The sequence below is a fragment of the Chaetodon auriga genome, chromosome 13, assembly GCF_051107435.1.
Source record: "Chaetodon auriga isolate fChaAug3 chromosome 13, fChaAug3.hap1, whole genome shotgun sequence".
In the NCBI taxonomy this organism is placed as follows: Eukaryota; Metazoa; Chordata; class Actinopteri; order Chaetodontiformes; family Chaetodontidae; genus Chaetodon; species Chaetodon auriga.
Genome location: NC_135086.1, coordinates 6882899 through 6908835, shown reverse-complemented (window position 1 = coordinate 6908835; position 25937 = coordinate 6882899). Strand labels below are relative to the sequence as shown.

General features: G+C 40.7%; 1 protein-coding gene across 3 annotated transcripts in view; it reads left to right on the top strand.

The window, feature by feature from the left end:
- The window catches only part of LOC143330157 (partitioning defective 3 homolog B-like), a 186221-nt gene that overhangs the window by 23348 nt on the left and 136936 nt on the right, over positions 1-25937 (top strand). For all 3 annotated transcript variants that reach the window (XM_076746438.1, XM_076746437.1, XM_076746439.1), the window contains exons 3-4: positions 17114-17267; positions 22734-22828. In XM_076746438.1, coding sequence (XP_076602553.1) covers positions 17114-17267; positions 22734-22828 — 249 coding nt within the window. The remainder of the gene's footprint in view (positions 1-17113; positions 17268-22733; positions 22829-25937) is intronic.

Here is a 25937-nt window from a genome sequence, read left to right as displayed (position 1 = left end):
GTTCCACTTGTGTGTTTCTTGGGGTGCAGCTTTGGAAGGAATAGGTGGGTCAAGTGTGAATTGTTTTTTTCCTGTCTTGGTCCATTTAACTTAACTGTGTCTTTGGCTTTTGAGGAAGAATACAAGTCAGCGAACGCAACTTAATGATCTTATTAGCTGAAATTAAAGACAGTATAAGTTAAGAATCGGAAGTGACAGAACTGAAGTTTAACTTGCGGAGACCAAGTGGAACGCTTGTCCCAGTGGGGACACACACTTCAGGGCCAAATTTTTCAGGTTAAGGACAAAAAAGTGAACCGTTAATTTTTCCAAAAACCTCCACATAACACTTTCTTTTTGAATGTTGAAATTATGGTAATAATATAGTAATTGCATATTATTTTTCTAACAAACAACACCATGGCATGAATGACATCGTAACACAATGTCAACCAGTGTCCTACCAATGAATGTGTGCACTTACTCGTCCCAGTCCTTCAACAGGGTACAAGAGCCATGAAGTCCTCTGCCTGTCCGCTGTGTGTATGACTCATATATCGTTCCTTTGTCATTTGCTTTATGTAGCCTTACATTTTTCATTACATAGTAATCGTATGTTTTAGTTTTCATGCATGTGTTGTAGTGTGTGTGTGTGTGTGTGTGTGTGTGAGAGAGAGAGAGAGAGGGAGAGAGTGCATCTGGTAGTCCTTGAGAAGGATAGAGGGACCATAAACCTTATCTTTCTTCAGGAGCTGAGATATCTGCTATCAGCCAAACTGTGAATTATATTTGATGAGGCTATGGCCTCATTGGTAAATTGCAGTACACTGACACATATATCAGTCTACATTGATTATATGTATGTATGTGTATGTGTGTGTGTGTGTGTGTGTGTGTGTGTGTGTGTGTGTGTGTGTGTATATATATGTGTGTGTGAAAATATATATATCACCATTTTCTATATGTGCATACTATATGTATGTGCGTCACTGAATGATCAGCTTTTACTGATATATGACTCTCTAGATTGTATCTTCAGCACTGATTAAGAGTGTTGGTCTGTATGATGAATATCCTGTTCTGTGTTTTGATTGGGTAAAAGAATATAAAATCAAATTTAGGGTTTGAACAGGTGTCCATTATGAAAGATAAGATAATAACCATGATTGTGTGTGAGTGTTTCAGGGTGTGTTGGCCGCAGTCAGAGCAGGGTAGTGCCCTCTTTAATCTTAAATCTGTCAGTAAAATCACATAGGGTTTTTGCTGTGTGTGCGTGTTTTAAGCACAGTTATTGGTGTGTGCGATGAGCTCTTTATGTGTGTGTGTGTGTGTGTGTGTGTGTGTGTGTGTGTGTGTGTTTGCTTGCATGATTCCAGTCAATCATCTGTCAAAACGCTGCTAACACCCGCCACCTCCATCTGTATGTCTTTCTCTTTTACACATGCACCACATAACTCATAATGAACACAATGACTGCAAACATAACCTTCAATGCAGCGTAGCCTCATGTGTTACAGACATGTTTCACTTGATGACACACACAGATGGGTAATACAATATAACTCGTGTGGCACATTTTGAATAGGTTTGTAATGTTCCATTAGTTTGATTGCTTACAACCTGTCACACATGATGGGTAGAAACAATAAAATCAGAATAGAGCAAAACTCAATTAAATGGCTGTTTTTATGTTGTAATTTAATGGTTTAATTTTAATATTGCTCATTTACGACGCAAGTGAAGTGAGTAGATTGTTTCACTTAGACACAGATACATGGAGATGAAAATGCACGCTAAAAAGTCCACACACAAATATACTTTGGCTTACACACACACACACACGCACGCACACACATACACTCACACCCTCACACTCTTCAGAGGCAGTGGAGTGGAATAATGGACAAGGCGATGGAATAGAGGGGAGATTTTATCATTCACACTCTCTTAACCACCAGCCATCTGCTAAATGCACACATTCTCGTCTTTGTGTCTGTGGGTGTGTCTATGTATGTGTATGGTCGCACAAACACATGCATATGAATCGATCAGTTTAATTCCTTGAAGGCTTGAAAGACCACTCATCATGTTAAACTGGCTGATACAGTTGATTCATCAGTGCAGTCAGACAGAATTGTGCATCTTGCTTTTCAGTTACTAATTGGTAGAAAAGACAAAAACAACATAACTTTATGGTATGTAATGGAAAACTGGATGAAGTGCTGTGTGTGATGCAGGAAAATTTTAAAATGTGCATGCAGCAACCTGTAGCTGTATAGTTAGCATGGTAACAGTGCTGCTTGCGTGTGCTGTGGGTTTATTGATGCTTCCTTTACCTTTTTTTCTAATTGTGTTATCAATGAGCTGATCAGAAAATATTATTATGACAAGTAAATAGAGAATGAAAAACATCAAAGTCATGCAAATATTGCTGTGTTATTACGACAGCCTTAAACATTACAATGTTTTAAGGTACATGAGGTTTCACCACAAGAGTTTTGCAATTAATGGAAATTTTTTGCTAAAGGTCATCCAGGCTTGACTCATGTATCATTATCTCTGTTACGTAGAGAGGTTGCTTATTATGACAGGATAAAGAGGAGGCAGCATCTCACCATAATGAACCGAAATGCTCCATCTCACCTTCACCTCATCCCTCTGCTCCATCCTCCACCTCGGCTCTCCACATTTACAGCAGTTAACCTCTCTACACTCATTCGCTCTGTGCTCTCCTCCTACTCCACGTCTACCCTTTCCTGGCTCTTTGTGCTGCCTTAGCTCCTCTCTTTGATATATTTTCATTGAACATAGCTCTTCTCTGGCCATGTCCTGGGTCCTCTACCAGTACTTAGTGATGCCTTGGCCTCCACTCCTCTGCTTCCTTATGCCCCCTTCCTTCCCCTTCACCATGCACTCCTTTCTTTCACCCTTTCCTCTAATGAATCCAATAATTTTTGAGTCACACCTCAGTGTGTGTATGTGTGCTTGTGTGTTTGTGTGGTTGTACGCAGGTGTGTGTATGTTCGTGTGTGTGGCTAGACTCTTCATTTGTCAAAGGCACACACAGACGTGATCTAGACCTGATACATATGTTGACCCTTAGCCATGAACCAGGGGGGTTAATTGAGTAATGGCGTCTGTGGGAGAGGAGAGGATATGAGGAGGGAGGATGAGAGAAAGAGAAAGAGAGAGAGAGAGAGAGACAGACAGAGAGAACGAGAACAAGAGCATTAAGAGAGTAAGAACGAGACGGATAGGTGTAATTTGTAAAAGCATATAAAAAACGAGAAGCAGGAGGGTGCCAAAGAAAAAGGGGTTAATTGCCAGAGTGAATAAAATGAAAGATAGAGGGACGCTGGTAATTAAAGAATTGCCGAAGAGACAGTGAAATAAAGACAAATGTGGGGTTAATGGTGACAGTGTGTGAGATGGGCACAAGGTGACAGCATGAGGCAGCCAACCAGCAGGACATGGAAGATTGATTTAAAGTGATAGAGAAGGGGTTAACAGAGTGATTGAAACGAAACAAAGAGAGAGGCAGAGAGGGTGAAAACGAAAGGGTTAATTATGAATATAATAAACCGTGAATCCTGTAGTCTTCATGGACCTTGGCTCTTAATTAAGGAAACTCAGCTGCACCTGGGACCCACCTAGAATAGATGGATACACAGCACTGCATGAAATCGTGTGTGTGTGTGTGTGTGTGTGTGTGTGTGTGTGTATTACTAATTGTTATTGTTATGAAGTCCACCTCCTCATGGATTCATTGTGCTGATGAATTATCTTAATGAAGTGCCTGAATGTGGGGTTTGTTGGGGATAGACTAACTAAATGACCAGATGACTAAGAATTGGTTCATCATATGCCTGTGTGTGGGCACACACACACACACACACACACACACACACACACACACACACACACGCACACACACACACTAAAATAAGTGTTATGGACAGAATAGTAAAAGGGAAAAGCAAGTGACTCCCATTTTGAACCCTCATTCATTGCTTGTTTTCTCTCTTTTTTTCCTCTATTCTCTGCTTACAAGAACTTTGACAGTGTGTTACAAACACGCAGGACTTAATCACATTTTTAGGGATTAAGACAAGAAGCCTTGTGTTTGGACTGATGGTGTGACTTTTCTGATTTCTGAATATTGTGTGGGCTCAAATCACGAGGCCAAGGCAGCCCATCATTCTCTGCCATTGCTTTCAGCCAGAAAGAATCCATTTAAATACTGGTTGTTTATGTAGAATTAAGTCATGTACAAATACACAATGACAAAACTGAACTGGTAAAAAATTATAAGCATGTTAAGTTAGTTGTTCATATGTAAATAAATAGTTTCCTTTTTAAATGTATTGAGTTAACAAAAGACATTTAACAGAATCCAAAATTCCTAATAGAAAGTGAAAAGAAATAAAGTGTTAATCTAACTCTAAATAATAGTTTTTTTGGGTATGAAAACGGTCAAGTTAGATGAGATTATGACGGCATGCAGATATTGTGTGGATGGAAATCAGGCATTAAATCCCGCAGTACCTCTGAAGACCTGCCTGTCTCATTCTGTAGTTCATTATGGTTACACTGAGACAGCATAATATGCTGCTTGATCTAATGACTTGAAAGCCTCAAGTCATAGCCGTCTAAGTGTTTGAGGGTATTTTGCATTTTGATGCAAAAAGCCTCAGGCTGTTTCAAGAAATATGTTGACATCAACCTGAGTGAGTTGAGGCTAATCTGGAACTTCATTTAGAGACTTTTGCAGCTGTGATTTTGGCAGTGTGTAATGTGCATTAAGGTGGATTGTCCCTTTAAGTACCCATCATTTAGTGTCAAGATGGATTTGATTCATGGTCTTGTGAATAGAAGATATGATCTGTTAGGAAGATTAATGTAATCACTCTGTGTTGGCTATGAGCTTTACTCTTCACCTCAATCATAGAAATGTTAGAAGACCTCCTCTCATGTCAGCCTTTTAGGAGGAAAAGCAGTCTGTGATGTGTGTGTGTGCTCTTTGTAGGCACTGTGTGTATGTGGTCAGGAGAGATTTATGTGTGTTTTCACCACACACACACACACACACACACACACACACACACACACACACACACACACACACAAAGCTACCAGCAGTTAGCAGAAAGATTTACATACATTGACAGAGTAATGCGCTGGGCGGTGAGAGCTTTATAAAGAGTGAACCTGTCCCTGAATGTGTGTGAGTGATGATAACAGCCTCATTTAATTGCCTAACCCCTACACACACACACACACTCACACACACACTCCCACACGCATTCACACACGCACTCAGATCATGAGTTCTCTGAGTAGGTGTCGCATAATTTCTATCATTCACCTTGAGGAGGTGGAGGTAAGACAGGATGATGGAGGGGTGGGACAAAGAGTAAAAGAGTAAGAGTCTGTCAGGAACAGAGATAAATGGTCTTAGGTAAGCTGATAAGAGGTCAGAGGCTGTTTCTTAGGTTTCACTTTTGGTAAACAGTTGGATATTCACTAAACCCTAAATCTAAATTAATGTTTGTCAGCTGAATCTTGGCAAGACACTCATATGTACTGTGTGTACATTTGTACTTAGCAGAGGGACTTGTGAGAGGACCTGTTTTTGTGAGGTTTTAACAGCACATCCTGATACCTAAACAACAGAAAAGATTGTTTGTTAATGACTCCCAAAAGGGCATACATGAACGTTGGAGATGATATGAAATGGTCACAGTTTGGTTCGGTTTAGGTTCCAAGACTACTCGGTTAGATTGGGTGTGTGCCTACGTGTTTGTTGGTGAGTACAGCTGGTACAGTCAGAACTTTGACTCAACATTACCATTAAACCCCTAAATAACTGATCTCCATCCTTGCTTTCTCCCTTCCTCACACTCACTCTCCCCCACACATGTGCACATGCACACAAACACACACGTGCGCACGCACATTCACTTTATAATGAGAGCATCTGCAAACTGTAATGAATGGAATGAGTGAAGTTACACAGCTCCACATCGGAGGAGATCCTTCCAGTCAGGAAGACGATTAAGGTCAAACTCCAGGTCACAACATTGTTGCCAATAGTCTGTAATTCCTATTGTGTATTGTCCTCATCTACACAGTTTGTTTTGATGCTAAGGCTATACTATTTAGCTTTGGCATAGAAGCTTGCTTGAGATGTAAACCCCGTACAGATTCAAAGATGCCTAGAGGCATGAACTCTACCGCTTCACATATAAGAGTTTAAAAGCTAAAGGAACACTATGGTTGGAAGGAAATTTAGTTAGATACCACTTTAGATAATAAAACATAAGCAAATTCTTCATTTTACCACCTCTGTAGTATACAAAATACATTGAATACTGAAACTTGTAACTAAATCCTAGCATATATGAAAAGGTTTTCACGATTCTGCCTGATATTGCATAATTAATAAATTCAAAGTATCTAGTTTTGTACCCACCATAAATAATCAAAGAGCTGGTGTTTTGTGAAGATATGACAAGATTTGATATTAATTTGATCTACCAAAGTTTAGGTAAACAGCATTTGTCAAAGAAAGACAAAATGTACAATAATATGCAGAAAGACTGTCCTCAGATCAGCCTAATCATGCATGCAGAGATAACATGACATAACACAACTCCTGGAAAATATGACCGACTCTGTGATGAAATACTGTGAACTATATAATGTTCAATATAGAGCCACTCCTGTTTAGAGGACTTATTTTTTTTCCTTGCACTGGTTTGAGGTGACATGTTGAGATTGATTCTTCTCCTTCAGCACTGAAGCAGATAAGCTGTCTGGGGGTCAGGAGACAACCTTTCAACAATTAACCCCATAATCCCCAGAGTGGTTACAGATTATAGACATGTGAATGTCTTAAGCATCAGTCCTCTGTTGTATAGAATGGGACAGAGTCCTTCCACCAAACATGCTTTAAGTTTTCATAACTTTAAAGGTTCAAGGGCATGAAGGAATCAGGATAATTAAAGAACAGTTTGGAATCAAACAATGGATTGTTTCAGACCCCTTGAGAAGGCAAATGGTGTGTAATGGTGTCCTAGTTGTAAGTGTGATACAGTCTACTCTCTTCATTCTTCTGTGTTTCCATGTATATGTGCATCAGACATTTACATGACAAACAGGCAAAAATATCCCAAGAAATCTCAGTATGTGCCTAGAAACCGTGATTGAGACACCACTGTTGTTCACACTGCGCCGCTGTTACGATACCTGGCAGCTGCAAACCTCTTTTCATACAGATGTTTGCACACTTGTCTTTGGAATCGCGATGGTATGCTTTTTTGTGATCGTGTTGGCACATGGTGGTGATTACTACAGCAACCTTATGTACCAAAATACTATTTACCAAAAGCTACTTTCTCAGTGCCCCCAGAATTTTGGAAATGTCTCATCTTTTTAGACAGTTGTGGCAAAAGGTTCCCCCGAAACATTTTGAATTTCCTACATTGGAAATATGTGTGTAGTTCATTGATCCAGGTTTAGGACTGTCAGCTGACAGTTATTACTGCTTGACATTTTGACATGGAAATCCTCAGATAATCACCACCACAACACTATGTGTGTGTGTGTGTGTGTGTGTGTGTGTGTGTGTGTGTGTGTGTGTGTATAGGAGTGTGAAACTGTGTTTGCATGTATGTGAGAGAGAACATGGTGTGTACGGGTGTGTGTGAAGCCTAATCAGTCACATCTGACAGACAGCAAATCCTACTTCAAAAGCCACTCAGACATCCATTGTTATGTGGAGAGCCAATTGAACGAGATAAGATGTTGGAAAGAAAGAAGAGGAGGAAGGAAAGCAAGGGTGGATGAATGAGCTATCAGAGGATATGAGAATAAGCCTTGGTGTTGAACATCGACAACTTTTAAAGGTTCTGTGATTCACACTTAACATCAATAAATCACTCACATTTAACACATCGTTGTAATTGCGCATTTTCTTTTTCAACATGACAATACCCTCACGTACAAAGAAAGGTCCATAAAACATGGCTTTCTCAGTTGTGTTCTGAGAAAATGAATTGTCAACAGCTTTGATAACTGTAATCATTTAAGTTATTTATCAAGGAAAATTCATCACCTGATGAAATCATCATCCTGAGTTATGGGAAGCTGTAATGGACATTCAGTATTTTCTGTTTTTTATAGTCCAAATGATCAATAAATTCATCAAAAGAACAAACTAACAAAAAACTGGCACATTGATCAATAATAATAAACAATCTTTAGTTGCCCTACTCTTGAGTTATAGCATGTTTTCTTCCTTTTCTATGTAGAAATGTGATGTTTTGTTTTGTTCCATGTGGCTAAATTCCTTTCAGTTGGTTACTGATGGTTAACTTTTGTTTGAACTGTTTTAGAGAGATATTGATTCTGCTATATGCTCATAGAGGCTGTGGTTTGTGGTACTGTTGAATCGTACCGTGTTACACTAGAGGTGTTTCTGAGATGTTCTGAGCTGAGCCTAAGGTTAGGTACTGGGGCAGATGCAGACATGTTTTGATAAGCCAATCCTTTCGCTTCTTAACTCTTAACTCTTCTGTGTTTCGGCCACCTCGGCCTGCTAGTGTTGCAGCGCTGCCCTCCTTTACGACAGCCGAGCTCTGCGGTGTGAGCGTTTCACTGCATATGCAAATGAAAATTAGAGTGCTTAGAGCTCTGAGTTTTATCACCCAGATTGGCAAAAGACACAGATTTGCTAAATTCTGATTCAGTTGAACCTGTTATCTCTCGTCTCTCTTTCCAAAGAGCAGTGGACAGAACATTCAGGGAGTAGCTTTTAGCTGGCACCGACTGACGCTGTAGCTTGGTAAAATCAGAAACTTTTTCGGCGACTTGTTGTCGGCTGTTGCTAAGTAACATTAATTCATTGAGTCACTTGATGATAAGCCAATTTGTAAATAGTATATCCACTTTGAAAAACCATTTTGCTACACAATGTACTGCCTTCTTCCCAGTGGGTGGAGCCTGTGCAGTTTCTTCTGGCTAATAGGCTCCCCTGGTTTATGAGCGCTGTCGTTCAGACCGCTGCTGGTGGATCATTGAGAATATGGCCTGCACAGAATGTGTCCATCTGTGCCACTGTGTGTCTCCATAATGCGGTTCCATATGGCCAAGTGTGGTCTACACACAGCCTCAGGGAGGTTGGTGGTAGATAGTTAACACACACACACACACACACACACACACACACACACACACACACACACACTCACACACAGGCATGCACGCACACAAAGATATTTTTCTTCATGCACAAGCATACATATATGTATGAATATAGGGACACAAACACACAAACATTCATGCACACACATGCAAATATGGATGCAGGAAAGTACACACTATCTGCATGACTGAGGAAACAGAAGTTGTCATTATATTTTGGCTGTGTGACACACACTGAAGTTCTGCCTGTCTGAAGTTCACAAAGTCACTGAACAGTTGTACTGCCGGTGCTGATGGTGGATGTACAAGTTTTGACAGCTGAAATCATTTCTGCTTTCTCTCTCTCAATAATATGTCTATATAATATCTTTTCCAATGATTTTTAATCTTTCTCTCTGTTGTCTATATGTAGTAGTCTGCACTGTATGTCTCCAGATGGGTTTCCATCCAAATGTGTTGCAGATTTTAACTGCATTTTGAGAAAATTGGCAAAAGAAAATGTGAACGAATGCGTCTTTCCATCCACTACTGCTGTCCGATCATTACGAGTCAGTTCATTGATATGAGCAGTAGGTTTTCTCCAGTCGGGTGCGATAACGCCATTGCAGAAGAAGAGCAAGCAACAGGATGATGTAATTAAATGAGTGCCAGTCAAAGAGTGAAAAACAAGCATGAAAACTTCATGGCCAATTGTCATTTCTGTTTGTTTCATTTATTAATTTGATCAACATCAGTCTTCTCATCACTCCACACAGAGGTGCAAACTCCTCACTTTGTGGCAAAATTGGCCATTTTGAGCTAATGTTTATGCTTTAAAATGCTATGACACGAAGAAGTGTTGGGCGGTACAGGTAGATGGACATACAGTGTAACCAATCAGAGAGCCAGAATAAGACGCCAGGCTGTGATGAAATATAAGTGAATGAGCAAGGTTGGCCGACATGACTTTGTGTAATACTCATGCTGCAGCGTTGTTGTGTAGTAAATAAAATGAGTCCTTCCGAGTACAGTTGTGATATTTTGCGATTTTTCCCTCTTGTTTTTGTACGTGCAAATTGAAAATGTGCATAACACAGGTGGGTGGTCCCTCGCCCTGTGACCCCCCTCTCTCTTTCTGTCTGTTTCTCATTCCTCACAGTATTTCTGCCCCCCATTCATCTCTTTCTTCCTGTCTGTCTTGTCTGGATTTCTCATGCTCTGCTGAGAGGTAAGGTGACTGGAGATCAATAGAGGGTCAGCACACACACACGCACACCTACACAAACAATTTAAACTGCTGAGCAGGTGAATTTCATTCATCCATATTCTCCATACGGAGACAACACCATCCTGATTATTGATTGCCACGGCGATGGATTGACTGCAGCAGAGAGGTCATAGAGAGATGTGTGTGTGTGTGTGTGTGTGTGTGTGTGTTGGAGTGTGTGAGTGAATATTTTTGGCCCTGTCTGTTCCTGCAGTTTGTATGTGAATGCTTTTACAGTGTATGTGTATCCCTTTTTCAATCTGTCCATAAATCTGTTGTTTATGTTTGACTCTTAAGAGATTACAAGAGAATAAAACAAGAGAGAAGGGAAAAGAAGGGGAGAAGAAATCACCAAGGACTAAAATAGTGAGATTAAGAGTATCGAGACTGAGAGAGTTAGCGCGGGCGTATCACGTTCATGTGTTAATCGATAAGCTCTTTGTTGCTTTGTGAGTGTATCCAATAGAGCAAAGTGCTGGAACATGATGATTTACATCAGCTGATTTGAAAGGAACCACTACAACTCAGAGGGGACAGGGGGACAGAGAGGAGGAGGAGGAGGAGGAAGAGGAGGAAGATCAGGAGCAGGAGAGAAAGAGGAGCAAAAGGTAGGAGAAGAGGAAGGGTAAATGAGAGGGAGCAAAATTATGAGGAAAGGAGGCAACCGGAAAAGAGGAAAGGCAGGAGGAGGGAGGGGAAAAGAGAGGAAGCTAAAGAGAGGAGGTGAAGTGAAGCCAGAGGGGAAAACAGGGCTAAGCAGGAATATTTGCTGATGAAAGACGAAAAGGCCAACTTGTACATAGCCTAGCATGGAAAAGCTGACCTGCCTCAGGGTTCATTCAAATTCTCTTTGTGATCTGCACAATTATTTTTATGGGCATCACACAGAAATGTGCAAGGCTTTTAAAAATTACTTCTCATGCTACCTTCACAGAGTGCATGTGTGCCTGCCTGTGTGACCTTATCTTGCTGGCCCTGCGCTGACTTCTTTTATGGGTGCCCCACAAAGAGCTGCATTAATATTATGTCATGAGACATAAAAATGCCTTTCCCCCCCCCCCCCCCCCCCCTTTTTTTTGCTTTGGCATTACATCAAAGGGACAGAGAGGGGAATGACAACATGCTGCTAGAAGGTGTCTCGCTGGGCTTGTGGAGTGTAGCACCATAGTTCAAAAACACATTTAATTTACTTTAGAAAGAGTGGACTTTAAATCATTCTACATGCTCCACAATGCATGGAGCCATTGCTTTTCTTTTCTTCATTTCTTCATTTGAGCTTAGAGAGGCAGAGAGGAATACAGGCAGAAAATAACAGAAGTAATTGAAGGAACTTGTCTTCTTCTTTCTTTGCGTGTCACGGCAGAAAACTGTTTGTTTGTTTACTAAGGAAACACACGGATGACACAATAACAGCAAGGTGTGGAAGCTTCAAGGTGCACTTCACATGTAGCTTCTGTTGTGTAGAGCTAGGTGGTGCTGTCAGTCTATTCACTGTCATTAGTGTGTGTGTGTGTGTGTGTGTGTGTGTGTGTGTGTGTGTGTGTGTGTGTGTGTGTGTGTGTGTCACTGAGTGATCAAACCTGGTCTCTTTCTTATGAGGAACAGTTGCATCAGAGTACAAGCTTGGTGATTTTGAACCTGGAAGACACATTTATTATCCTGAATTTATTGTTGTATCCAGATCATTGCAGTTCATTAATAACATTCCTTTGTAATGAAAAAGCAACACAAAAAGCTGAAATAGCACAGTTGGCAGTGCATTAGCATATTTGCAGGGAGAAAAATAGAAAATTGTTATTTTAGTACACCATCTTGCCTTCCCTCAATCCTCTAATGTATCACACCCAAAACCAAGTGAGCCAGTTGTAGCCAACCTATAAAATAATCTGCATAAGACAGCATGTTCTGAGTGTGCACAGACCTACACACACACACACACACACACACACACACACACACACACACACACACACACACACACACACACGCTGCACATATGATGGAAAGGTACCATCATACGTGGCCACCTCACCCCTTCAGTTTGTTGTGAAGGGTATGGTGATGGATTGGTCATTTTTCCAAGGATACTGCTGACTGCATAAGATGCCTAAGTACACACATGGACGCACACATACACATGCTTTGACATCATAGATTTTTTTTATGGTAAGTGGTCATGAGTGGAAATCAAAGCTCAATGGTGTTCAGATAGCTTAAGTGTATTTAAAGATTGTTTTGTGTGTGTGTGTGCGCTCACTGTCTGTGAGCTGTGTATATGCTCATGCATTTGGTCGATTGTAGCATTTTATTGATCCACTCCAAACTAATCAATCAGACCCTAATCGACCCAATTATGAAAAGGGTATGATGTGGAAAAAGATGGTAATGTGTGTGTATGTGTGTGAACACTGTTATGCACTTAAATCCTGAAGTGCTATTAATCTACCTCCCAATTTCATGTGCTCTTTTAATTTTAATAAAAGGAAAGGAACCAACTCTGCACTTCTCCTTCTGCTCTTCCCCCCCGACACACACACACACACACACACACACACACACACACACACACACACACACACACACACACACACACACACACACTTTCAGAGATGCTGGGCATTGCATGCAATAGTATGCTTATGTTGTAGAGTACAGACCATTTGATCCGGCCTGTGAGGCATTTCTTAAAGACAAAAAAAAAACAACTTACTTTTTTTAAGCTATAAAGACAATAACATAAGATCGTACACTAGTGCAATAGCAAGTGTCTGTGTGCTTTGGCCATCATGGTGGACATTACCAAGCACCTCTCTGAGCTGAACGTCAAGCTTCAGCCAGCTTCTCAGCTCTCTGCTTTCAAATGAGAAATCATTTGAAGTGAAATTAAAGCTGTGGGAACTGGAAAGAGGAAACATTTTCCTGCCCTGCAAGAAAAAAGCCTGCACTCTCGCTCTTGCAAACACTCAGTTTTGCTCAAGACTGACTGACCCAAACCTGGAAAACCAGCTGCAAGTAGCATCATCATCATCATCATCATCATCATTATCATTATTACTATCTGGCATCAGACAGACATATGTGTTTGCCAAGGGGGCTGGGGGGGGCGCGGGGGCAAGTCCACCCTTACACATTTGCTAACCCATTTGAAGGCTTCCAAGACAACCCAGACTCAAACTTTGCTACTTGCAGGCTAAGTTGCAAACTGCAAGTTAATAAGAATTGATTTTTGAGAAATGTGTAACTTCTCAGATTTAACCACTCAATTCTGCAGGCATTTGAGATGTAGAACTCACAAACCGTACCAATGTGACACACATCTGTGTATTTGTGTCCGGGTGGGAGGGTTTGATTTTGGCTTGTTTGGTCAGACCTTTCATTGATCCAAGCCCTCAGGTCAGGCAGTCCAACAGCACACACATACATACACATGAAGTTGCCTCCTACTAGCCTCTCACTTGTCCTAGGTAACCTGTATAAACCTTGTATTGACCACACAGTATCGATAACTATGGGGAGTGGAGAAGGCATTGTGAGAGAGCTTGTTTAACCTCTGGGTGTCTATGTTCGCTTTTAATTAAGGCTGAACTAAATTATTCTGCAGTTGACAACCAAATGGTCTATAGACATTTTTGTAATTTGGCAGAGCGTACGAGCACTCAATGAGCCTAAGTCCCAAACTTGTCAATTTGGGACCCAGTGGTCTGAGTGGTCTGACAGCATTGCCATTGGTGGTTTAACCTGACCTCTGACCTCCCTAAGAGTAAAGGCGAAGATTTTTGTTGTTTTTTTACTCGAACAAAGAGTCAAAGCGAGATAACACAACAGACCAGACTTTCATATGGTTAGTGCCATATTTTCTCCTTCTCAAACCCAAATGAAGACAAAATGAAGCCTTATTTCTTACTCACAAGAAATTTTAAAATCAGGTATTCAAGCTCGCTGATGGATAAAGGCATTACTACGTGAGGTTGTCAGCAACCCGATCAAAGTAAAATGTGTGTTTTGACAGTAAGCTGGAACTGGAAAACAGAGCAAAATCAGATGCATTTTTGAGTCTGTCGAGGTTGCTGACAGGATGCCTGATGAGAAGGTTAAATGTTATCTATAATAACATGACTGAGACGCACACCCGTAGCAGAAACGATAAACTTAGTACTTAAATCCTGAATGACATTTAGTGTTGTCTGTACCTGGAAACATCTCATAAACGTACACAAAAGCATTCTTGAGGTCAGAAAAAAAGTTGTGGTGCAAGAGTTGGAGTGGGCAGCATGTAACTTTCCATTTTGCCGAAAGTGGACTCATCATTGCACGTTGTCACTGGACACACTGGCACTCTCAGACAGTCTGAAGTTTCGGGTCTGCTTTTTGCTCTTACTTTCTGACATCTCAAAGGTTTTTACGGTACATCACATATGTCAGTCCCCCCTCATTATAAACATTATAATTCTCTCTCAGCTTGTTTCTCACATTCCCAATGGCCATTTCTTTCTTTTTTGTGCTTTCGCTCTGTGCAGTCTCACCTTTCTGTCGCTCTCACCCCTCTCTGCCTCTTCATGCTCAGGCTGCGGTGTCATTTTGTTTGGCAGGTCTTTGAGTCCCCTGTCGAAGTAAACAGAGGCGAAGTCCTCCCCTCTCTCATCTGGCTGTCTTTCCTTTCTTTCCAACTCTGCTTTTTAAGAGACTCAGCCAGACTTTGTTGAATTTGTCTCCCCATTTTTCTTCCTGTCATTCTTTCTGATGTTCTTTTTAAAGAATCTCTGCCACCCCTCTGTGTGTGTGTTTATCTCAAAGCTATTAGGCTTGGTCTGCTCCTCCTAACAGACAGATTTACTGACACTTGATAAGAATGTAAGCTATTTTTATTAGATATGCACGTTTTTATGTTATCTTCCCATCTCCGCTTCTGTATGTCATTTTTTTCTTATCTGCTTAAGTGCCATCCCTGCAGGTAGCTGGCTGGACAGTAGTTGAAAAAGGTTAGCGCCTAAGCAAATTGACAGAAAAGTGACAAATGTTAGCTTTTCATTATGAAATTAAAAGCTGTGGTTATTTGAAAACTTCTGATGTTAAAAAAAAAAAAGGTCAGGTGAGGTTTGCTACAAGAGGGAAGAACAAGACAATGAGAAAGTTGTGCGTTTGGTGGAATAAGAGCGTGTGAGAGAACATGAGTGTTTGATAGAACATCGGTTGTGCTGAATCTGGTGAGATATGGATGAGGAAAGGGTCAGGAAGGTGTAATATTGTATAACTCAATACTGTTCTGCTCTCTGCATGGTGAGGTTATACTGGAAAGAAAGTGCACATAGTCTGTATATCTACACACAAACATATACACTTACCGAAAGATAAGGAACATTTGAGTGCAAAGTACTGTGCATGGAGTCAGACGTATACAGAAGGAAAGAACTGTTTTTATTAAATCCAGCAGGATCATGGCAGATGCAAGATGTATTTTACTACCTTTACGTGTTTATATGTAACACAGGAGAGGACACAGAGGAGTTTAATTTCTTCATATAGCTATTGATGTTAAAAGACTGTTTTTTTAGAGAGAGAGAGAGAGAGAGAGAGAGAGAGAGAGAGAGAGAGAGAGACTAATTTGACCAAAAAAGCGATGAAGAAACTTCCAGTGAAAAGCTGCTTTAATCATCAGGTTGGCTTTGAAAAAATAATAAAGAAAGATGCCGTCGCTGGACTTCCTGCGTAAGCTTTTATGCTAAAGTGTTGGCATCACTTTGCGTTTCAGAATTACATTTTCATAATGTTGGCGTTGTTGTTTTTTGCTTTCTTGTGCAGAAGAGACAGCCAACTCAGATGTGTGTGCACTCGTGGTGCACTCTCATATAGTTTGTGCCTGGTAGTAGCATGCATGTGTATGCTCATGTCTGTATATTGCAGGTTCCAGTGTAGCAGGAAGCCTCTGGCTTTACTGGTAAAGTCCCCTTTCTTTACTCTTGACCACTATAGACACCAAACACTCATGCATACAGATACACACACATGCAGGTCTATTCAGCTTTTACGTGGAGGCCCCTAGAACACTGTGTTGACAAGCTCTGTGCTATGTTAGGCTTAACGCAGACTCAGTGCAATACTCAATAGATAGGGATTCCACTATATAACACAGGTAGAGCTAGCAGGGTGTTGCACACATGCAAAGAGGGCACACGAATGGAGGCAGGTGTTAAGCAGTAGACACACACTCTGTCACAGGAATGCTGGGCTCCTTGGACGTCCTCTATCGTGTCCTCATACACAAGGTAACAGAAATTGTGAGATTAGCTTGTAACTGCTAAATATGGCTCAAGTTTGAACATTTTGAAGTTGGTAAGACATGTCTGTGTCTGGGTTGTGCTGTGTAGAGTGGATCTGATTCTGGTGACATTTGAATTGTTTTACTGTACTTTGTATGCATTTGTTTCCTCTAAATGTTGCTCCTTAGTGTACCTTTATAATGAAACTGAATGGAGCAAAGTGGCTTTCTTTCAGTGCAAGTGGAGAGCATGTAGGGAATAGCAAATAGAAAACCTGGAGTGACTGTGAGTGGAGTTACTGTATCGAAGCATCATTGAACAGAATTCCTGCTGTTTCACTTTGATCAAATTCATAATGGATGAAAATAATAGAAGTGAAAAAAATAACAAGCTGCTTTCTGTATGTGTGTGTTTTTTTTCTGTCTAGCTGATGGCGGTGTATGAGGAGCAGGAAGCCCAGCAGAGGGGTGTGGCTAACACAAGCCTAACCCCCAGCCCAGACCCCTACCAATCCGAGCTCTCTGTCTTCCAGCCAATCGCAGGAGGCGAGATTGAAGTCAATTCCTCAGCCCTCAAGTCCAGTGAGTAATTTTTCAGTTATTTATTGAATATTTCTATTGGTAGCGCCCAGCTCCAACCATGATATGTTGCATTTTCCCATCTCTCTTTATGTTACAGGTGTTTGAAGTGAGGTTTGACAGTTCAGAGCTAAATGTTGAGATTTGTGTGATTGACATGTGGCAGCTCTTCTTCTTTGCTACATGCTTAGCATACAGTTAACTTTTGGAATCTTTTAAAGCAAAATTTAGTACTTTTTGTTCATTCACAGAAGATTTGTGAATACTTTAGAAAGTTTTTGAACATGCAGACATTAAGAAGGTATTTGCCTCACCTTAGGTATAATGTGAACTATATTCATCCCAGCCACAGAACAATGATCAAAGTTATAATGTAGTAGCTCTCTGTTCTCTAGAGGAAGAGCAATGACCTTAACATCAGTTGAGTGTTGTGCATATGACGACAAGCCAGTCCACGTTAACTCCCTGCTGACTCTGGCAGACCAAATACTCCAGTACTCCCGGTCCTTCCCCCACCTTTGACAAGGCTGGGACTCTAATGAAAAAGCAACGTTGCTTGAGTTTAAACTGTTCAGCCTCTCCATGCATCTTGCAATTAGGTGAGGAAATCCATACTTTGCTTCTGGGACTTTGGAATTCCAAGGTTTAGTAACACATGGTCGAACTGGTGTTTCAAATGACTCCTCTCGCTTTGCAACTTAAAAAAAAAAAGTCCTTTGGGAAACCCCTGATTTTACCTTGTATAAATGGGTCAACATGAAACGGGTTCAGTCGGCTGAAATTTGATATAGAGGTTGTCTGCAGAGCCAAATCAGTGAAGGATAGTGGTGAAGTCCTTGCACACCCTTTTAGAGGAATGGATAGATGATTAAAATGAATAATATTAGATTAGATTACATTCAACTTTATTGTCATCATCAGAGTGCAGCACAGAGACAACGAAATGCAGTTTAGCATCGAACCAGAAGTGCAAATAGTCATAATATCCGAAAATATAAATACATGCAAGTAGTGACAATAATATGTAATTGAAACATGAAAGGAAGTTACACATTTGACATCACATAATGGCTTATTGGATACCATATAACCCTAGTTTCAGAGCAGAGCCACATATGTTTTTTGGACAGTAGAAATGATGTTAACTTTGAATTACAGTTCAGATAAAGGTCAGGATGTGTCGGGCTTTCTCTGCGGGACAGTGATGAAAACAAGATGAGGACAGCTAAAATGTTGGCAGCGCTGTCTGACAGATGCAGAACGAGATGGGCATGAAAGTGAATCAGATGAGCAGAAGCAGAAGAAAGAGAGGACAGGAAGTGTGTGCGTAATGTCATGCGGCAGAACGAACTCTGATGTTTGCGTCTGCTTACTGTTACCTGGACTCGACCTATCTGAAGGATCTCTCTTTCGCTCTTTCCTGGTCCCTCTTTCTCTCCCTTCCTTCATCTCTTTCTGTCTTATTTCAAGTGGAGTGCCTGTGCAGTTGAGGTCCTATAGAGTGTGAAAGGGCTTAGAGATGTCGCAGTAACTTGTCCAAATTTAATTTTGCCTTAACATAACAAACCATGTGGGTGATGGATTGTGTGCGCCTACGGTTTGCCAAAACCTACGCATTACTTCCAGCTGCCTCCTGCTGCCAGCTAATCACAGATTCCACTTCCTTTAGTCATGAATTGTAGACTCTCTATCTGCTTTGTTGCACAGCCTGTGCCATCCATCCAGCTGAACGCTTGACATTTAAGCATGATCTGTCAAGGTTGTTTTCAAAATGTCATTAATATGTCAAATGAAGTGTGATCGTGCTCCTCCGTCTAGTGTAAGTTGCATCTTTCTTTCTTTTCCATTGTTGTTTTTGATGATCAGCTTGAAGGATGTTAAGCAGATTGTTGAGCTCAAGAACTCCCACGCTGAATCAGAAATCCTAAGCGTCAGTGTTGTACAGTAGATTACTGCAGCGATGTTTGTTTCCTCTTTCCTCTCGCATTAGATTGAATTTCACATACTGCATATGGATATAACATACCTCATATATCTTGCGCCTGTACTGCCGAGAGGAGAATTGACATTTCAGCTCGTTTGACCTTCCTGAGTCATGAAGGGGCCTTAGCTGTATGATCCAGACACTGTTAAGACAGGAAGTTTAGTCTGTTTCAGTATGGTCGCCTGTCAGCAGAGATTAGTAGTAATGTGTGACTGTCATGGTAGATTAGAGGTAACGGAGCGCTGGAGACTATCACTGTCGGTGTGAGAAGGCCAGACTTAGGCCTCTATCACTGCCTCATGTTTTACCTCTGACTCTAAACACACTTGTTTCTCTCTTGTTGTCTCTAAGTCTCTTCTCTGTGTCTCCTCCTCATTGTTAGACTTTTTGGATTTATCTGTGTCTCTACTGCCGATTTTCTTTACTTTACTTTTCTTGTCACCATTAACCTTTAGCTCAAGTGATGTTTGACACGTGAGACTCAAAAAACAGAGATATAGTTGCACCACTGCTGAAAATTAAGAATCAAAGTGAAGTAATTAGCTAGGATACATGATCATCATTGGAATGGAGAGGGAAGACCTTGAAAGTGTAGTGAAAAACATTGATTACTGTGGTTTTTCGAGTGCTACACTTACTGTGACTCACAGAGCTGCCTTAATTGTTATCATGAGGATTTTTAGCAGCATGAAAAGGATGCAGAAATGTAGAGTGTCGAAGACTGGTGGCATTATTTTGACTGAGTCTGAAGTAGGCCTTTTACACAGAAGACATTTCAACATGCCGGAGTGGGAAATCACAGGTGTAAATAATAAAATGAATGATGGCTGAACTCCATTTAGCTGCTTCAGTTTCATGGTCCTGATGTTGTACATGCTGGCTCACTGTTGCACTGTCATGGCTTTAATGGAGTGGAGCCATTGTTCATGTTATTAGTAACACTGTGCTTTTACTACCTTTATTGCAACTATGCAATTTTTTCTTTATTTATTTGCATATCCAATCACATACAACGCTATCAGTACTATATTGATACACAGAGGTCTATATGTATACAGTAATATTACTGCAGGCCAACGGAGGATAGTGGGATTACAAGGCGATCCAAAATTTATATTGAATTCTGCAAGACCAGTCTGGTAAAAAAGTATTGATCGTTGAATGCCTACAGGCATATGGACAGATTAGTTGCGCTGTTTGTCCCTTGATAGTAATTGGTATCTGTTTTAATGTACCACTGGACACAGACAGCATGTACCCATTGTCATCAGATCATCTGTGGATTCGTGTCTTGACAGGTCTGCGTCTGTTTGAACTGGGAAGGTGTTGCTGTGAAGTGAAATGTAATGGCATAGGACTGAATTTTATTGAGAGGCCTCTGTTATTTTTATCGTCACACTGGTTTCTGCTGATTTTTTTCTGTGTTCTATTGTCTTAATTTTCACTGCACCAAGCCATATGTGTGCATTTTTTCTTTGTATGTCACTGATGATCTTTTCTCGTGTTAGTCCCTTTATTTCTTTATCTATCTCCCTTATCTGTGTCTCATTTTTGTCCTTTGTCCTCTATCCATTTATCCCTCTTTCATTGCCTTTCTTTGAAGACATGAATTGATTAAGGGGTTTCATGTAATCCATACCCCCCAGCCAGTATTAAGAGCACCAAGGGTCCATTTTGTGATGATCAATATTTGACCTTACAAATATCATTTGGCATGTGTTCTGAGTAGTCCACTCATTTAGAGCTCTCCTCCACCCTCACCACCACCTTTCTCATTTTATTCCCAGTGGAACTATAGAGGCTAACATGACAATGTTCTTTATGTGTATCTGGATTGATGGGCCCTATGAATTGGGATGGTAGATTTGAGGATTGGCAGAGTACCACACAGATCATAATAACACCTCCAGTAATAAATGTTATTTATTTTCAGAGCTTTCTGCAGTGTTTTCTCACCATTTCACTATTTCTTCAAGCTCCAGCAGCAGCACAGGCAGTAGTGCGGCGTGCGTCATCCATCAGCTTCTGGTAAATGGTGATTTTATGCAGTGGGCTGGTGAGATGTGAAGAGGGAGACACTATCATATGTTACCTACATGCATACAGAGATCTGCAAATCAGCCGTTTATTGCCAATTTGGACGCTTGAACACCAGTGTGTTCACTGAAGGGATGTTAAAGGACGGGCTCATACATTAACTTCTCCCACACTCAGGCTCTCAGATCGGCCTCTCACAGACCTAATGAATACATGAAGCGGTGCACTCTCACATCTCCAAAAACAACATTTAGGAGAGAGCTTTCTGACGTCACTGCTGCGGTATGGAATCAACAGATATGGACATACACACATGAATGTCTCAGGCTGTGTTAGCTGATGAGTTTGGATCATGAAAAGAAGTGGAAATGAAATCCTTCATGCTTTCTTTCTTGTTTTGTCTCCTTCCATTGACCACCAGTCACAAGACTGTAGTAATGTTTTTAATAAGCTAAAAATTGCAGACGTATGTGAGTTTCCATGGCGCTGACATTGTGCCAAATATGGCATCTGTTCGACAGAACAAGTTCTGCTGCATCTCCTCATTTAGACACAGCTTTTGGAGTCATTTCTATTGAAAAAAAAAAAACCCTCAAAGTTTTTAAAAATATCTTCTTAATCTTATTAAAATGACCTTTGATTATGTTATAAATGCTGTAGCTGTGAAAAGCTTGTCTGTGTAAACTCTGCAGCTGCCCCAATAACAATATATGCATTTATAGACACGCAAATTTTTACATTTATGCATTAGTTTCCATGTCTTTAACTTATGATGAGCAGCATTGTGTTCTCACATTAACAGCCTATTAGTTTATGGCACTGAATGCAGGAGTGTTCTTGCGTTTGTTTGAAAGTACACGTTGACTTGGACCGATGATGAGAGGAAATTCAGTTTGTCAACTTCACAGCAAAAAACATTCATCTCTCCTCTCTCTTTCTACCTCACCATGCTTTGACACTCAAGGAAACACACACAAACTCCTTTCAGTAGTGTGGCTTCAGGTCTGTATCTTGTCATCTCAAAGATTATTATTAGACATGAATTTTGCTGAACTGTGACTCCATCAAAATAGCTTTAGCAATTATAAGGCTGTCATGTGTAAGTGTGTGTCTCTCTGTTTCTGTGTGTGTGTGTGTGCATGCATGTGTACACTCATGTTATATATGCATTGGAGTACCAGCCGGTCTGACTGTAGATTCTGAACCAGTGCAAATGCAGACTCTCTCTATTCTCACTGTTTTTACATTTAGCTTTCCTCTCGGTCATATTTCTTGTATCCATTAACAGCCTGACAGGAGGTAATACTACTTCCTATCAGGCTGTTAATAGCTGTTTAGTTGGTGTTTAGGGGTGCCATTGATATTTAGGTTTCCAACCAAATCTTTAGGGTGGTCCTCAATAGAAATTGCACATATCAGATCTGTGTGTGTCGTTGTGTTTTCTGCAGACACTCCCCTGATGGTGAGAAGCAGCAGTGACTCAGCCCTCGGCCCCCAGTCGACAGAGACCGAACCCTCCCTCAATGAGGACGCCACTGCGATGGTAAGACCCAGAGGCACTTAGATAAAAAGACACAGTTTGAATCGCACCGCATATACATTGTACACACTACTTGTTGCCCCACTATCAACAAAACGGCATCGCCAAAGAACAGCCATGTCTGACATTTTGTGGATCTCTCAGAGGAAGATTCAGCTTTTGTCAAGCACCAGTGTTGGGTCAAAATTTCCACTTGGGCTGGAAATCCTGAGGAGTCTAATTCGAGCATTTTCTGAGCATGTTCATTCTCCCTACAGAGAAAACACTGATGTTGAACCGCCCATAAACTTTCCTGTGGTGTCATCAGGAGACTTTCAATGTGAGAAATGTACATCCCAATACTTGTTCTGGCTGAAAAGTTTCTCAAAATATTATCAAAGTGTTTGATACAGATCCCAACAAATGAAACATCATCATGATTCCAATAGTTTTTTCAGTGAAAATGAAAATTGTGCTTCAAAAATGAATATTCCCATTAATCACAAATCATATTGCAATCGTAATATCTATCAAAATAATCCCAATATTATTTGTTTATTATTTTATTTTGCCATATCATGCAGCCCTACCCTCCAGCATAGTGCATTTTCATTCACATTAATCAAAAAATATGTTTTAAGAAGTGTAAAAGGCAGTCAGATTTGTACCATTTCTTTTACCAAGTCTTCCGGTCACCTTTTCCATTGGGTGGCTTTCATATAGGTTCATTAGCTTTTGTAAGATATTGATTTTGTATAATGAATCCTCATGGACCCTACGAGCTTTCCTCTTTGCTGTCGTAATCTTGTAAGCAGATCACCATAAAAAATACTAAGCGCATTAATACTCTCAAGGGGATAAATGCTTTGATTTTAATGACCCCATGGTCTTTCTTCTGGTAGGGCTCCCAGTACACCAGTAATGCTCAGAACATAGCAAATTGTTAATATAGTCTTTTATACTTAATGTTTTACTACCTACAAATGTATAATATTTGTGTCAGGCCTGGCTCTGTGCCTAGGAAAGCTTCACATATATACTGCTGTACAGATTTACCATTGGGGAAAAAATCTGATGGCAATAAAGCTTTCAGAATAATTCCATAGGTTTCGGATGAACTGTGATTGAATTTATTGAACAAAACCAAAACAACAAAACATCAATTTTATCACGACCAGCCAGTTTAAAGTGTAATGAAATATGAGTACAAATACTGATGAAACAAGTGAGAAGTAATTTTTTTGGTCTTTTTTGTTGCTATTAGTGGAATTGTGACATATGCCAGCAGTGTGCTTCTGTGTGTAGTGGGGATATGTGTTAAAGGGTTGGAGGCGAGTGCTGCCTGTGGCGTCTTCATGCTCTTTCTAATCCAGACATGCACTGTCGCATCAAACTCCACTAACAAAGATGGATGACTTTGGTTTGTTTCTCCTCTCTTTTCATCCTCTCTCTCCCTTCCTCAAAAGGGCAGAGGGCAAACACTTGCTCCTTTCTGCTTTTTCTCATCTGCTTCTTCCTCCCCTCCTTCCTCACGTCTGCTGGCCTCACTTTTTCCATCTCCCCTTTTGTTCACATTGTCAACATTTGGTTCCAAATAGTGTCAGAATGAATAATTTGGGTCCATGTCTAACACGAAGCCAACACAAAATTGACAACTATTGAACACAAGACCTCCTTTTATTGATCATATCTTGTGCTTTTTTTTTCTTGGAATTGGAAATTTACATCTAGAACGTACACAATATAAACAGTAGCCATGTCAATCAAACTTACCTGAGAACGAGCTGCTCCATCCCTCAACTTCACTCTCTAATCTTCCTTTACATTTTTGATATAGTCACTGTTTTGTGCCCTGCCTTTTACCTCCTCTGCTCTCCTCTTCCGCTCCTTCGCTCTACCTCACCAATTAATCTGTCTGACTTATGAAAACATGGTAAAAGTATTATCATAAGACAGTGTGCTAGTTGCAGTTTTGATTACTTGTTATGATAGTGGTTCAGTTTCATATTCCCCGTAGATGGTTGGACACAGCAAATCCCTAAAGTTCACTGGTTAAAGGAAGTCCACGCCTGATTGGACTCTTGAGTGGTGAGCCCTTTTCCCTTGAGAGTCCTCACTGGGCAAACATCCCTTTTTAGCCGTGCTGTATTCCTGGTAGGACAACCTGTTTGCAGAGTTCAGTTCTTTTGGGGGATGTGATTGGTTCTCAGAGGTGGCCAGTCTCCCTGCTTAACGTTGCTGAAGCTGGTGAAGTAATAGATAATGTTGTTTTTGAGAAAGATGTAAAGAGGGGCTGCATAAGGAGGAACTTGTGCTGTGTACTAATAACATTTCTGGTGACTTTGCGTATTTGTGACTGAACATCAACATATTTACCACAAGGTTTAACAGCGACATGCTTGGTGTATTCTCTTGTTAACTATTTGACCATTTTATCCGACCATGCTGACTCCATGCAGCATAAAGCTTATGATGATCCACCAGAAAAAGACTTTGCAATCTGTTCGGATTAGCAACCTCCAGCTAACACAGTTTATCAGAAATGAAACGTGCATGCTCTTATTTACTTTTCCTGGTGAAATGTCAACCAAAAGCTTAGGAATGAAATTCCTGTTGTTCTGAGTCCAACGTCCACCACTCCTTATGTCTCAGCTCTGTTTTCACTGCTGCTGTGGCTGTCCAATATGACATATTCCCAGGTGTCAGTTACACAGTAGATCTGTCCAGAGTGTGTGCATCTGGGTGTTGTTTATCTGTTAGAGCACCTACATGATAGCATGCATACATGTTAGCTCCTCAGGTTTCCGTGCTATCTCATTTCACACAGAGCATTACAGCTTTGATCAGATGAACTGTTCTCTAACTTGTATTAGGCTTAGTTTTGCCTTGAATTAAAACTACTGTCACATGGTTTTATGCTGGTTAATAATCAAACAATGTTGTGTTAAATGACTGAATCACTGTTGACTGAAACCCAAACCACCATGGCTGTGTTACAAAGCTGCAGAGAGGTCTGTAAGTTAAGGCGTTCACAAGTCATCCTTTTAACAGAGCTGTCATTTGCTGAATTGACACACACAACACTTGTGGCCTTGTTTGTGGTCCTTGCTGAGATTGGCCTTTTCTAAGCATC